The sequence below is a fragment of the Melozone crissalis genome, unplaced genomic scaffold (assembly GCF_028551555.1).
Source record: "Melozone crissalis strain CALT ecotype California unplaced genomic scaffold, PUWL_Pcris_2 ptg000005l_1, whole genome shotgun sequence".
NCBI lineage: Eukaryota > Metazoa > Chordata > Aves > Passeriformes > Passerellidae > Melozone > Melozone crissalis.
In genome coordinates, this window is record NW_026535783.1 from 37,198,412 (window position 1) to 37,214,364 (window position 15,953).

The following is a 15,953-nucleotide window of genomic DNA, read 5'->3' on the forward strand; positions in this document are numbered from 1 at the left end:
AGCTACCTGTTTGTGTTTTAAATTTGTCCAGGGGCTCCTTGTTCATCCATACAGGTCTCCTGACTCTTCTCTTATTTCCTCTTTGTTGGGATGCATTAGTCTTGAGCCTTGAGGAAACAATCCTTGAATGTCATCCAGCCCTCTATGCTCAGGGCTCTGTCCCATGGTATTCTACCAGAGAGATCCTCCAAGAGGCCAAATTCCCTTCTCTTGAAGTCCAGTGTAGTTATCTTGCTTTCCACTCTCCTTGTTGCCCCAAGGATCTCAGTCTCCACTGTTTCATGGTCACTGCAGCCTGCCTTTGGGCTCCACATTCCCCATCAGCTCCTTGTTGCTGAGATTATTCAGCCTAGCACCTTTCCTCTTTGGCTCCTTTATCAGTTGGAGAGGGCAGTTGTCATCAGTGAACCTCCTGGAATACATGTGCTCCACTGTCCTTAGCCTCCAACAGGCTGTCACAACCAGAAGTGAGTGTGAGGTTTCTTGTAAATTCTTGTCTGTCTCAACAAGGTCTACATGTCTATACAGTAGCCTTAATTCCAGAAATTAACCTACTATTTAGCTGTAAAAAGTTGGCTAACAAGCTCTCCAACTTCTACAAAAAACTTTCAGACTAGCTCCCAAATCTCACAGTTAACTTCATGTGTTGAGTAAGTGGTAGAATATGATTGCTGGGGTAAAACAGGAGAGAAAAAGGTGGAAAAGAGAAAGAAAAATGTCAGTCTTTAGATCCTGCATTGGTCCTGCTGCTGTGGATAGTCTGGATCTGGGGTCGACAGGGAGAATGCGGGAGACCAATCCCCTTCCTTTTATCGTTTACGTGGTATATGCCTCTCATGTAAAATAGATTTTTTGGTGCCATTCATGCTGTATTGTTCACATGTGTGTAGTCAATTATTTAGAGCCCTCCAGGAAGTGAGGGAATTAATGGGCTGTGGTGTCCTGGAACCTCTTTTAGTGAGTGTCTGGAACTTGACCCTTGACACAGGTGCACTAAGCATGAGTCTTGAGGCAGACTTACAAGCTTAACAACTTGGCAAGGAAAAGGAAGTTGGCTCATAATGGGACTGACTGCTCCACCTCTGCAGAACCCTCTCAAGCCAATCAGCACTTCCCTGTTGCAGTGGTTGGAATCGCCTATGAGGACCAGGGCTTGTGAATGTGAGGCTTTTCTTCTCTGCTTGTGGAGGGCTTCATTGGTCTTTCTGGTAAGGTGGTCCATAGCAGGCCCCTACTATAAAGTTACCTGTGCTTGCCCTCCCTTTAGTCCTCACCAAAAGCTCTAAGTTAGCTCCTTGTCCATTCCAGGTGGAGCTCCATGCACTCCAGGTGGTCACTGACAGAGAGGTTGACACCTCTTCCTCATCTCCCCTGCCTGTCCTTCCTGAAGAGACTGTATCCTTCCATTCCAACACTCCAGTCATTGGAGTTGTCACCATGTTTCATGATGCCAGGAAGATCATAGATGTGCAGGCATGCATATGTCTCTACTTTATTCCCTATGCTGGATGTGTTAGGATAGATGCATCTAAGTTGGGTCCCCCAGAAAATTATCTTCTCTCTGGAGTGGCTAGAATCCATTTGTGCTGCCCTCCAGGTGTTCTCCTGCTGACCTGCAATCCCTCTCCAGATTCTGGGTGTCTCTTGCTGGCTCTGGCACCTAACTGATAGAAATAACTGACTTAACTGACTAGTAATTCACCTAAATAACTCAGCTAACTGACTTGTGGGATGGCAAGTCATCCCACACCTTATCCTATTAAATACGATGATACCTCCCTCTTCCCAATCATAAATTGTTTAAAGCTGTATCAATGACTGCTAACCCTTTACCAAAGACCCTTTTTTCCTTTTGAGAGAGGTGATGCTTCTGATCCTATCTGATACCAGCAAGAATGGTGCTATCTTAGCTATCCCACTGTCCAACAACCCTAAATTTGGGCAGTGACTTGAGCCTCAGAGCCTATGTTAATAGACTCCATCCATTTGTTTCTTTGAATCACTACTTGCACATGGAATAATGGAGGAAAAAATAACCTGTGCCCCTGACTCCCTCACCAATTGTCCCAAGGCTTTGAAGTCTCTTGATGGCCTTTGGACTGACTACATGTTGTGAGTTCATCACCACTCTCAGGGAGGATCAGCAGTGGGTAGTAGTCTGAGCACTGTACTGGGCTGGGAAATTTCCTGGTGACTTCCTTTAACCTTGACCCCAGGGGTGCAGTAAACTTCCTTGAGGGGAATATTCTTACAAGCTTATTGGACGGGAATCATCTACCACTACAACCATTATTTTCTTTCTCATGGAACTGATCTTGTTATGAGCTGTAGGCCTGTCCGGCCTCTCCCCGGAGAGGGACCTTCATCCTCATCATCTGTTGCATGACCTTCCTTACCTGTAACTATTGTACAGAGAGGAACCTAAAGGGAGGGTGAGATGGGCAAGGAGGCATCTTGGCCTGTTGTCCCAAGCAAGTTCTTGCCTCTGTTCATCGTTTCATTCTGATCTTCAGGCACAGGGAGGTTACAGGACCATTGGATAAGGATGGATGGAGAGCAAGTAGTTTCTGTAGAATAGCCTCTACTTTTTTACAGTTATTTTCACAGTGATTAATAGGATGTTCAAAGAAACTAATTCAACTTAAGTGTGCCTTACTGGGACCTTGAATTAAAAAAAAAGTTCAGATTCCCTCATCATTCAGTAGGCAGATCTATTTGAGAATACAGTCCATGGCATCCAAAAAGTCTGTCAGATGGAAGGGCAAGGGTGATGTGGGGAAGAGAACAGTTTTTACCAAGACACTAAATCAATGAATCTAACTAGCACAAATACTTTCTCGAGACATCATTCAGCTCACCATTTTTGAGCATTTCAGTTGCCTGTTACAAACTAAGAGACAATACATTTGAAGTAAAATTTCGTTGCAATTCAACAGGAGATGTAAGTTTGACCTAAGTTCTATACCGAGCCTTTAGCTAAGCTTACTTCTTGAAGTAGAATCAATATTTATCAGTAACTACTGTCAACTAAACTGGCTTTCTAATGGTAAAAACAGCTGCTTTTTAATAGAAGTTTTAGTTTTGTCTGAAAATACAGCAAGCACAACATGCTTTATAGACAGGAGAGACTTCTTATTTCATCTTTAATGATGAAAGAAAACCCACACTTAGTGATTTAAGATTGTGTTACAGTGTTTCTCTGTTCACTCCTCCCCACTTCTCCCCCTTGCCCCTTTATCCATCTCTCTTGAAAATTCTCTCTTCAACGTTGCCATCTACCTCTTCTTTCAGATGAGCACTTAGATAACTTATACTTGAAACCTGCAGCTTGCATTTTGGACCAGAAGGGCATGTGTGCCTGAAGGTTGTCTCTTCATTTTCTTGCTTTCTTCTTTTCCTCTGCTGTGGATCAAGTGACCTGACAGGATTGTCTGCAAAACTGCCTTGCCTGATCATCAAACTCCTGCTAGAAAACGTAACTGATGCCAAAACAAAGAAATCTAAAAGTTATGATGATCTGAACTGACAGATATTATTTAAAAGACTCAGAATGCGTACATTCAGTATTGGGAGTATGACTGCTAAATGGCTGGTTTTATAAAGGATGTGGTCTGCCTAATTTTCTTCTTGGTTCAGTGACTGGATATACTGGGTTGACCCTGGCTGGATGCTAGGCACCCACAAAAGCTACTGTATCCCCCCCCCCCCCCCTCTGCAGCTGAACAAGGGCAAGAAAATATAAAAAATGGTTAACGGATTGAGATAAGAACTGGGAGACATTGCTCATCAAATACTATCATGTGAAAACTGGCTGGAATGAGATATATTAGTTGAATTTATTAGTAACAAAATCAGAGCAGGATAATGGGGAGTAAAGCCAGGCCTTAAAACACCTTCCCCTACTCCTCCCCTCCTTTCTAGCTCTACCTCCTATCCCCATCAGTGCAGGGAGACAGGGAATAGGGGTTATGGTCAGTTCATCGCAAGTTTTTTCTGCCGAGGGAGATTTATTCCCCTTGGCAGAAAAAGAAAAAACTTGCTTAGGGAGAGTTATTTCCCTGCTCCAGCAGGGGTTCCTTCCCATGGGAGACAGTTCTCCAAGAACTTCTCCAACATCTCAGTCCATCTCATGGGCAACAGTTCTCTACAAACTGCTGCCATGTGAGTCGCTGTTCATGGGGCGCAGTCCTTCATGGACAGGCTGCTCTAGTGTGGGTCTCCTGCAGCGTCACATCCTACGGGAAACCTGCTCCAGCATGGGCTCCTCTCTCCACAGGTGTGTAGGTCCCTGCTAGGACCCTGCTCCAGCACAGGTTTCTCACAGGGTGACAGCCTCCTCTCAGACATACACCTACTCCCGCCTGGGGCTCCTCCACCAGCTGAGGGTGGATCTCTCCATCCTCATGGATGTCCATGGGCTGCAGCGCACAGCTGCCTCGCCATGGGCCACACCAGGGGCTGCAGGGGAATCTCCACTCTGGTGCATGAAACACCTCCTCCCACTCTTTCTGCACTGACCTTGGTGACTGCAGAGTTGTTCCTCTCACATGTTCTCATCCTGCTCTTTTCTGGCTGCAGTTTCATCTGTGCAATCATGTTTTTTCCCCCCCTTCTTAAATGTGTTATCACAGGAGTGTTGTCACAATTTCTGATTAGCCCAGCTTTGGCCAGCAATCCCCATCGGTCTGGGAGCCAGCTGGGATTGGTTCTACAGGGCATGGAGGAGGTTTCCAGCAGCTTCTCACAGAAGCCACTCCTGTAGCCACCCCCTTTCCCCAACAGCACAACCTGGCATAATAAAATAAATATTATTGATAAAAAACCCAAAACACTTATCAATTTATAGTTGCGGTAGCAGGCAGCTTTCCCTGTAAGAAAAATTGCACACTTTGGGATAGATTGCATTTCATTTTTATTTCCTCATTTTAGCACTGAAAAATGTTTGTGCTTTATGCTGTACTAGGTACAGTATTTACACAGCATGTTACTAACTGTGCTTAGCATAAATTCATGAGGATGTATAGTGCATGTACCTTGCACAGATAATTTGTGTTTAGAGACAGACAGCAATTTCTAACTCAAGGTGTTTCCTCCTCAGTTTTTGTTGCATTTACTAAATACATTTCAAAATGCACACACAGTGTGTATGTGCTAAATATTAATAGCCTGTCCAACTAACCTGAATATGACATCCCTAGAATAGTGATGTTAGTTTAAAACCTACAACAACAAAACCAAAAAAATATACCTTCACAAAAAAAAAAATCAAATGAAACCAAAATCAAGGAAATTAAATGTTGTAGAATTGTGTTTGGGTAGGGATTGTTCTGCTACCTTTTTCTTCCAATGCACATGTGCATAGCTTGATTAAAATCTGAGAGTAGTTTTAAGTTGTTAGTTTTTCAGCAATTCACATCTTAATCTATTAATTTGTAATGCACAGAATATACCTGAACAGAAATAATGCTTTGTTGTCTTTTCAGAATAGCAGGTAACAGACAACTAATTAGGTTGACAACAACCTTCTTTGCAGTATTTTTTAAGTAAAAGCAAAATGCAAACATAGTAAAAGGGTAAGGGAAGGAAATATTCCCAACATAGAAGCAAATACTAAGAAAAATACCCTGACCTAATTTGAAGAAGCATGAACTGCCTGTAAGTACAAACTTTGTTTAGAAGCCTTCCAAAATCCAAGCTGCTTACATAAAACTTTCTGAAAGAGAATTATTTTTTAACTGTTGAGTAGAATTTTTTGTTAGTGGTGAAAGTGGTGAAGCCACTTTGAGAGTATTCTATAAATGTGGACAAGTAGATCTGAAAATCAGTCTGGCCTTCTTAGAACTCACACTTAAAAATGTCCCTTTAAAAAAAAAATATTTGAAGGTCTGATCGTATCTGCGTGTGAGAGGATGCAGCTGCTGTAGAGTGTCCTGGTCTGGCTTTATTGTGTGTGAAAGAAGTAAGCATAAATTTGTATTTTATAGTGGGTACATTAGTCAACTGTTCGTAAAATGGTGTATTGGAAAAGATTAAGATCTCATTAACAGCAGAGGTGCCACAAGAGGGTGCTGTGTCTGTGATTTTCATAGCTACAAAATTTGTACAGATCTGACAAGTCACTTGGTCTGAGGGGGTCTCTGAAATTTGAGGATATTAAGCATACAGACATCCCGGTCTCTTGCACTTTGCCTTTATGTCTTCACCTGGCACCCTGGCTCTTGGAACAAACAGGCTCTGAGGTGAGAGCACCCTGCAGTAGACTAAAACCGGTAACTGCCTGGTGTTCTCCCTTCTGGTCACAAATAAACAGGAAAACACTATGTCTGGGTAGGTTAATGCCTAAAATCCCAACTTAAAACCTGCTGCTTTCAGTAAGATAATGCCCATTTATTGCACTAATTGAAGCACAGTAGTTTGTCTAGTAAACCACAAAGCCTTTACTATTTCCATACGTAATGAGAAGCCTGACGAATGTTTTTCAACTACTTACCCAGGTAAAAACTGCACTAAAGATGCTTTCAGACATGAGGTGTTCTTCTACAAGAAGATAGATCTTCTACAAGATCTATCATCCCAGGAATAAAGAAAAATAACATGCATGACATACTAAAAATAATCCACGTGTGACAGCACATGGAAATGTCTCCATTTGGACAAGACTCAAATCTTGCTTGCACAAACTATCTGAAGTTTTTATAACATAAAACTGAAATGGCATGTCTTGTATAACACACCATGAAGTACTTTTTGAAAAACACCTTGGTGGTAAAAAAGGACTTTAAAGTTAAATTCTGTGAGCTAGGTGACTGATTGGGTATTTGGAATTTTCTTCTCATCTTCATCAAAAAAGATACATATTAGGAATAGTTTGATCAAAAGCTTTAAAGCAATTACATTGACACTGAGGTGCCCGCCAGTACTGGGAAGTGAAGGAGAAGGTCCAACTGCAAAAAGTAAGTTTTCAAAAATAAGGAAAGGGTATCAACCTTGCATTCAATTCAGTACCTTAAATTACTGGTTGACTCACACTTGACTGCAATGTGCACTTTGTACATGAAAACCCTTAAGTTCAGAGTCAGTATGGTGCCACTTATACTTTATTTCTAAAGCTTTCCATTCAATTAAATTTTGTATACTGCATCGCCCCCACTACCTTTTTTTTCCTCACATTTTTCAGTTTGGTGGCCAGTACATACAGTAAGAGATCAGAAAAATTCTCATGAAGTCATCAGTGCTCTGCTGAGGTCAACAAGAATACAAGCACAGAACGTACAACTTGATGAAAATCCAGGAGTGAGACAGGGGTAGTGTCATGTATGGAACATCATCATGCATGTTCCTGCTTCTTCTAGGAAAATGACGTTATTTTTAACACAGCGAAATTATTTAATCTTGTAATAGCAGATGTGCCCATCTCAGTGTCTGACAGACTAAATATTAAGAAAATAAATTATTCTGTGTGACCCTTGCCAGAATTTTCAAAAGCAACCTCTTACTAAAAGGAGAATTTTAACTTAATGGAGTGAAGGGCTTAAAAAGTTAACAGTTCTTGCATCTTATATATGCAAAAGATGTAAAGACATTTTAAATGTCTTTTACAGAGCCATGATAAAAAAAAAAGAGTAGTAAACCTGCTCTTAAAAATAAGTTGGTTTGATTTAATAATCAATTTGATAATTAAAATTCTGTCTCTTTGCCCTGCTATCCTTCAGGGAATTTCTATATGTGTCATTCAGAAAATTACTCTGGCAAAGCCTCACCCTGAAGAATGGCGGTCTCAATCTGTAGGAGTATTTCTGGAAGAGGTTTTTCTAGACTGACAGTAATGAAATTTTCTGGTGCACTGGGTGGCTCTAGAGTATCAAACTGAGACTGGAGAAGTTCAAGTGGCATAAAATGACCTCTCCGCTTCTCCAAGCGGGCAGCAATTATGTCCTTAGGTCCATCCAAATGAACAAAGAGGATCTTCAGTGCTGGGTTTTCTCCTGGTTGCTCTGGCTGGTTGCTTTCAATTGCAGATGCTCCACCAATTAACACACGCCTGTACATCTTTTTCAGTGCAGAACAGGCCAGAATTGTATCTTGTCTAGATGTGTCTTCTCTATCAAAAATAAAAAAAAAACCAACCCCAAAAACCTTTACATATCTACATGTGGTATAACAAAAATGACTTGTTAATTCCGCTAAACAAGGTGGACATGCCCTAGCTCCTCAAGAAGGCCAGCCATGGGAGTAGTGGCATTGTGACAGTGGTATTTGAGTAATCTTGACAGGATTTTGAAAGCAAATTTCCAGTCCAGGTAAAGATGTGATTTGAAAGTGAGGGCAAGCTAGCCGACCTTCTGATAAAATCTCAGTCTTAGGAACTCTCTCTATAGCCTTTTCTAAGCAACTGGTCTTTTCCTAAATGAAATACAATTCTAGCACAAGGAAGTGTCAAGCTCATGTCCTTAATTGCTGAGAACAGGAAATAAATATCCATAGAAACACCTATCCCTTATCCATAAAATTACTGTACTATTCTCTCTAAGGGTAAGTGGCTGATAAGCAACACATACCACTTAAATACACAATATTTTCAACACCTGCTGTCACTGTCTCAGATTTAACTGTAATTTATGTTTCCTGTAACTCGTTGATAGCATTACATCTATATTCACCCTAAACAAGGGATTGCAGGTCAGTGGGTGCACAGTATTCACTGTATTTATTTTCTGCTGTCAAGGTTTCTTCAAATAAAGCGTTTAATTCTGGGTGTGCCTGCTTCACTAAAAAGCAAATCCAGAATTAGTTGTCTCTGTGAAGAGTGAATAAAATTCCTGCCTAAGAAAATATATTTTGTAATAAAATTAAAATCAGGTATACACCTATTTAAAAATCATTCTATGGTCATTAGATTTTGGTTCAAAGGGAAGTACGAACTTCTAATACCTACCATTATCACCTAGGTAAGTCAGTGACAGCCTCAGCTACTAATAAGTACTAATAATTAAATATTGGCATTAGGCTCGTTTAAAATATAGTTGATTTTATAAAGTTTCCAGAGCTGGGCAGTGGCATTGAGCTATCACATAACATGAAGCAATGGATCCAGCAAATCAATCCAGACAAATTTCTCAGTGAGAAATTAGGTATCTCAGCTCCAGTGAGGTATGATCACCTAATGTGCACAAGCAAGTGTAAAGCCTGGCTAAACAGGCTTTACACAACCTCCCAACCTTTTCCTTTTTTGGGACACACTTCAGTCCCTTCATCATGGCTGGATGCTCTCCAGTATGTCCATGCCTCTCTCATAATGAGGAACCCAGAACTGACACAGCAGTTCAGGTGTGGCCTCACCAGTGCAAAAGGAGAGGGAATGGATCACCTCCTTTGACCTGCTGGCAACACTTGGTCTAATATAGCCCAGAATTCAGGATTTGGCTGGCCTTCCTTGCCAGAAGAGCACATTGCTGGCATATGTCCAGCTGGGGCTGTCCACCACAGCTCCCTCAGGCCCTTTTCTGCTGCTTTCCAGCTGAGTGTCCCTCACTGTCCATACCAGTACTTGCATTTTTAAAAGGTTCCTACCAATCAATTTCTACAGCCTTTCAAGGTCCCTCTGCATCAGTTACTCCTCGCATTTTGGTGTTATCTGCAAATTAGCAGAGCAACACTCAAGCAAACAAACAGTGTCAAAAAAACCTGACACTGTATCTTATTCAAAATAACAGTATTTTATCCTACTGTTGTCATTGGTGTATTTTGAGGTTATGTTCTTTGTAAGTAGCTAATGTCAGGCTTATTAATAAACTGGATCCTTGCAATTATTTTTACACAGATAGTAGAAAACAACCATCATTTGCAACAATTTCCCATTTTAATTCTCAGAGATTAGCTCACCATCAGCAATTACTACGACAGTTTAGATTAGTAAAAACAGAATGACTTTACAATCTGCAGAATTTCTTTACACTACCACTTACATTTCTGCTTTGCAATGCAGTGGGGAAAAACACTTCTGGTACTTCTGTATTTAGCAAAAACATTTAAACACTAGATATTCTCTTACCTCCTTAGTATATCATGCAGTGCACAAAGCCAAGGAATCCTGTCCTAGAAAGCAAGCAAGTTAGTTAAAAATTCTTCAGAAATTACTTTGAAACAATTGCTTCTAGCATCTCAGATACTTGACAAGAGGTAAATATTAGCATTAAACTGTACAGCAAGTTCAGTTTTGAATCTCTTTGTTCCTATATAGATTTGCTCCCACTGCCTGAAGGCTAATAAGAAGTGCTAGGCACATTATGAATAGGACACTTCTGGTGCAATAGTAATTTTTATTTTTCAAGTATATGATGGAAGTAATACGTATTCAAATGCAGCATGCACCATGTAAATATCTGAAGGACAATCAACTTACTTGCTTCTATTACACTATTCAAATGTACAGCTAGAGTTGTTATTTCTTTTCACTGATATAGTGTCATACACACACCCCATCCCCATTTTGGATCCAAGTTGAAGCTTTCAGAAACAGATCTAAATTTAGTTATCTGCAATAATTATATTTATGTCAGTAGCACTCACAAATAAATGTAACCACAATCACAATTCCTCAAAACTTTTGCCCATTACTTAAGCAAACATGAGTGATCAGTCAGATGCTTACTTAATTTGAAATTTTAAGCTGCTGCAAACTCAATCATGCCTAATGAGCACAAAACAACTGCTCCCATTTAATGTTTCAATGCTGTTAGTGCTGGGTAAGCACAACAAATGGTAACATGAACAAATAAATGCAACAATTTTTTGTTACTATCATTACACAGTAACTTCCCCTAGGCATTCAAGAACGCCCTCACAATTTTGCACCTCTCATTTTTCAGAAGAGATGCTTCTTGCTGAGCACCACACACCAGTGCTTTGGTCATTCAAGTGTATAATGCTGCTACAGATGATATCATCAGTTTTATCAGTATCTGAATGAAGGGTATCAACAGCATGGATCCAGACTCTGCTCTGGCTTCAACCACCAGTGAAAGATCTAAGTTTTTAACCAGAATCTAGAAATTTTTTTTCAGTTTAAATTGGCTAAGGACATCTCCCAGAAGATTTGAGGGACTAAAAAAAAAAAAAAGTGGAAGCCTTGCCAAAAAAAAAAAAAAGGTAGGAGGTGTGCAAAATTTTTCTATTACAGATAGATTCTTGAAGTCTTTTTCAAAATATCCTATTACTGCATCTTGCCCCGTTTCTAAGCTCCGTATGCTTTTAGATTGATTTCATATGTTCACCAGGATTGTTTAGTTTATATTCTTTGTTTAAAAGGCTTTATCTACAGTCATAAGTGTGTATTTCTCTAGAAGTAGTGGACATTAACTTTTTTAATTCTTCCTGATTCTGTACAGGAAAAGTGGCTTTAATTGTAAAACCACTGTCCTAATTGATGGCAAATGGAAAAATCCTTTTTCAAGCTGTACCATTATGCTATTAGTATTTCAAGCATTGCCAGCCCATCAAGGGATGGGATTGTTCTGCTCTGCTTTGCACTGGGGCAGCCTCACCTTGAGTCCTGTGTGCAGTTTTGGGCACCACAATATAAGAAGAATAGAAATATATTAGAGAGCACCCAAAGGAGGACCTTGAGGATGCTGAGGGGCCTTGAGGGGAAGGTATATGAGAAATGGCTGAGGTCACTTGATCTGTTCTGCCTGAAGAGGAGACTGAGGACAGACCTCACTGCAGTTATAGCTTCCTTGTGAGAGGAAGAGGAGGGGTGGGCACTGATCTCTCCTCTGTGGTGACCAGTGACAGGACCTGAGGGAATGGCCTGAAGCTGTGTCAGGGGAGGTTTACATTAGATATTAGAATAAGGCCCCACCCCTGAGGGTGGTTGGGCACTGGAACACACTCCCCAGGGAAATGGCCACAGCACCAGCCTGACAGAGTTCCAAAGCATTTGGTTAGTGCTATCAGGCACATGCTGCAATTCAGAATTGTGGAATCATTAGGCTTGGAAAAGACCTTTAGGATCATCAAGTCCAACCTTTGACTGAATACCACCATGCTAATTAAATCATAGCTCATAACCAAATGTCTACTCGTTTTTTAAAAACACTTCTAGGGATGGTGACTCCACCATTTTTCTGAGCAGCCAATTCCAATGCTTAGCCACTCTTGCAGTGATGACATTTTTCCTAATACTCAACTTGAACCTCCCCTAGCACAACCTCCCAATTTAACCACGAGTGGTGATAAATCATCAAAAGTGATCTGAGAGAAGGGTAACAAATTTTTGGAGTTGTTTTAAGCAGGGCCACACAATGGATTCTATGGTTCTTGTGGGTCTCTTCCAACTCAGAATATTATATGATTCAAATCCAAAACTGCAACTCTGTGTGTGGACTGTAGAGGGGGAAATTTCTCACAAATCCCGAAGCAGCAGCATACATACCACTTTTGAACTGACAAGCATTTAATGAACTACTTTTTAATGCAGAATCTTTTTTGATAAAAGAAGCCTCCCTCACCTTAGCAAATGCTGACCTGTGTTTACAGTTAGACTAATCTACGTAGTACACCACAATCTACTTCAACAAGATGTGCATGAAGTTACAGAGATAAATGTGTGGACAAGTTTTTTCAGAGCTTATTCAAGGTACCTCATCGTTTAGTGGTATCCCTTTTTCCATTTTCTTCTTATTCTCTAGAGGATGATAATCGTCTGCATCGTAGAATTTCCATCCTAACTAAGAAAAAAAATAAATTAATTATAGATCGTTCAGCTAGGTCAGGTGAGGCAACAAGGACTTCAGAATTTACAAAGACGACACCGATGAAATTACAGGCTTCTTGCACCACAGTATGAGTCACCGGTTATAGTATGATGATTAGCAAAAAAAAAAAAAAAAAAACCAAAAAAAAAAAACCAACAAAAAACCACTAAGGCAGCTTGGTAGCAGCAACAGCTGTTGCATCACGGCCCTGAGCCGAAGTCCGTGCAGGCACCACTGCCCCAGCCGAACCCGGCTGGGGAGGCCAGCAGCCCGGGGGAAGGCCGGCGGCCCAGCGCGGGGAGGTGCCTGCCCGCCCCAGCACGCCTCCCAGGTGGCGGCTCCACAGGCCCCTACCTTCTCAGCCAGCCGCGACCCAACCGTGGTCCTGCGGGGAAGAACAAAGGGCCGATTAACACCCGCACCGGAGCCGCACCGCGGGGCCCCGGCAGCGCCGAGTCCCCGGCTGCGCCGCAGCGCCGCCGCTGCTCCGCCCCCCGCCCGGTACCTACTTCCCTGAGCCGCTGACGCCCATCACCACCACCAGCACCATGGCGGCCCGCCGCGCTCTGCCGCTGCCCCTCTGCCCTGCTGCGCCGCCGCCCCGGCCCGCCCTCGCTTCTGCCGCGGGAAGCGGGTGCGGCCCGCCCGGGGCGGCCCCACAGCGGCCCCAGCGCCCCGCCTGCCCCGGCCGCCGCCCCGCGCCGCTGTCCGGGACCGTCCGCTCCCCTTCTCCGGGAACCAGAGACACCCGTGTCGTGTCTCCCGCTCTCTTTCCCCGCAATGGCTCCTTGTGCTGGAGTTTACCTGATCGTCTCCCGAGCCCTCTTTGTCTGAGGCTTTTCAGTCTGGTCGGGCGTTTCTCTTTCAGCTGTTCCTAGCACGGTACTCACTGTTTGCAGCCTCAGCAACACAGGCGAGTTTAATAGAAAAACAGTAATTTCTGCAGTGCATTTATTATTAAGTGCACATTTGTGCCCATTGAATTCTGTATTACCCTTTGATGATAAAGGTCTGCCTTTGGAATTTATTTAAGGCATCAGCTATGCAGTGACTAATGCCATTTTAGTATTTGTTAAAGCCTTGATCCAGTCATATTTTTAAATCACTGAATTACCTGGTGGGTAAGGCTGGGCAGGACCACTGGTAGGGTCATCTATTTCAACACTCCAGCTCAGGCAGGACCCCGTAGAGCACATTAGGATTCTGTCTAGGCGGCTTTTGATTATCTCCAGTGAGGCAGACTCCACAACCTCTCTGGGCAACATGTTCCAGTGCTTGGTCACCTGCACAGTAACAAAGTGCTTCCTGATGTTTGAGTGGAACTTCCTGTGTTTCAGTCTGTGCCCAGTGCCTCTTGTCCTATTGCTCAGCACCACCCAGCAGAGTCTGGATCCATCCTGTTGATACACTCCCTTCAGATACTGATAAACATTGATGAGATCCCTCCCCTCTCAGCTGTCTTTTTTCGAGGCTGAACAGGACTAGGTACCTCAGCCTTTCCACGTAAGAATGATCTAGTCCCTCAATCATCTTTGTAGCCCTTTGCTGGATCTGCTTCAGGAGCTCCATGACTCTCTTGCTCTGTAAAGCCTAGAACCAGACATGGCACTCCAGATGAGGCCTCACCAGAGAAGAAGGGCAAGACTGTGGAAAATTGTGAAAATTCTCTTATATAGCAAGTATTCTTGCTATTACTGTGTATATAAATATGACCTAGCAACATTTTCAAAGCTCTGCAAGGATCAAATGCAGTGATGCTGCCGACCAGCGTGGAAGTTTACCTGTGCAGTGAAGAAGCATCTGCTGCGCCTGTAAGAGCTACTCCACCCAGTGACGGTGGCTTCAGGAGAGCACAATGTGTGCCCCCTTCATATTTTTTACATCAATCAAACCTTGGAATAAATTCTCAGAACATACATTAAGTCTCCCAGTCTGCATGAAATTTTAGTCCTTTGCATGGCACTCCAAATAACATTATGAATGATACATGTATCTCTTTTTTTTAATTGTTGCCTGTCTCTGACCATTTAATTGAGATCTGGAATTTCATATACGTATTTCACATACCTATTAAGAAATTCTTAATGAAGACCAGAACCTTCAACATTATTAAGCTATTACTGAATCAGGCCAGTTCTCAGATTACTAACAGACTACAACGATTTCTTTAAGGCGCCATGAGACTGGATACATATTTTTCTGTAATAGGTTATGATTGTGCTAAAGTAATTGAATTTGGTTACATCTTTTCCATTTGTTGGCTTATCAATTATGAGACAGGAAAAATGCTTAATTTGGATGAGAGTTCCTGGGAGATCCAAATGAACAAGCTCAAAAATACCAGCAGTCACTTTGAACCTGGAAGCATCACAATTACTACTTGCATTCCCAAAATTAGAACTTTTAATTGCTCTGTCACAATAATTCCTCAGATTTTGCTAACATGAAGAGCAACTGACTAGCCTGCCTACAGTGCACGCTCAATGTCTTTTGTTGTAACCAGCGTTAACAAGCTTCACTCTTTGATACCTTTTCATCCTTAATATCCTTGCCTTTTGCTAAAAGAGCCATGTTAGACTGGTGTGATGTTATCTAATAGTTATTTTATATCCTTTTTGTGCAGAAAGTTGTGCCAGGGGTTCTCTTTTACTAAATCCCAGGAAAACATAACATGAACATGCACTGGCAGAGTTTGCATGCGCTGTACAGACAGCAGTGTGCTCTGCAGATGCTGCTGCAGGGAGGAGAACAAGATCTGGAGAAAGCTGATTGAATTGTGCAAACACTAGAGCCTATAGGCAATGTGAAGCAGGCAATTACATTCAGACTTTCTGCTTGTGTGGCTGATCTGACTTGTGCAGATATAATTCATGTTTCTAGTCAACTGGAGAGAAAACTGGATAAGACTCAGCCAAATGGTTGACTTAACAGCATCAGTTAAGCATTTAAGATATGCTTAAGATGTAGATCCAATAAAATATGTGGATTGTTTTCATGTGAGGGAGGATTTTTCTTTCACTCTGTTGTAGTCATAAAACTATTAAATATTTTTACACTTACTACTTCTTTAATAACATGGAAGAGTTTCATATTAGTCTTCATCATTTAGTGATATATATACATCCTAGGAAATTTGACCCGATGCTTATTCTTTAAAGATCTTTTCCTGGAGGCGGCATGGGTGCCTTCTCCTTATAA

At 41.9% G+C, this 15,953-nt stretch overlaps 1 protein-coding gene across 2 annotated transcripts; it reads right to left on the reverse strand.

Moving 5' to 3' along the window:
• Positions 1–7,079: 7,079 nt before the first annotated feature.
• Positions 7,080–13,578, reverse strand: IDNK (IDNK gluconokinase). Of its 2 annotated transcripts, none has more exons than XM_054287375.1 (5): positions 13,560–13,578; positions 13,110–13,140; positions 12,642–12,728; positions 10,052–10,095; positions 7,080–8,101 (listed from the first exon to the last, which is right to left on the reverse strand). In XM_054287375.1, exons 3-5 carry the CDS (start codon positions 12,669–12,671, stop codon positions 7,741–7,743), a joined length of 435 nt encoding a protein of 144 aa, XP_054143350.1. In that variant the 5' UTR covers positions 12,672–12,728; positions 13,110–13,140; positions 13,560–13,578; the 3' UTR covers positions 7,080–7,740. The 2 variants fall into 2 exon arrangements, with proteins under 2 accessions (XP_054143350.1, XP_054143342.1); XM_054287367.1 differs by lacking the exon at positions 13,560–13,578 and adding an exon at positions 13,265–13,328.
• Positions 13,579–15,953: the final 2,375 nt, after the last annotated feature.

Bases quoted from the DNA above. Each gene is read 5' to 3' on its own strand.
- IDNK (XM_054287367.1), bottom strand. From the start codon at position 13,305: ATGGTGCTGGTGGTGGTGATGGGCGTCAGCGGCTCAGGGAA. The intron at 13,141-13,264 runs GTAGGTACCGGG...TCTTCCCCGCAG, and splicing joins GGCGTCAGCGGCTCAGGGAA to GACCACGGTTGGGTCGCGGC. The intron at 8,102-10,051 runs GTAAGAGAATAT...TATTTTTGATAG, and splicing joins CTGCATGATATACTAAGGAG to AGAAGACACATCTAGACAAG.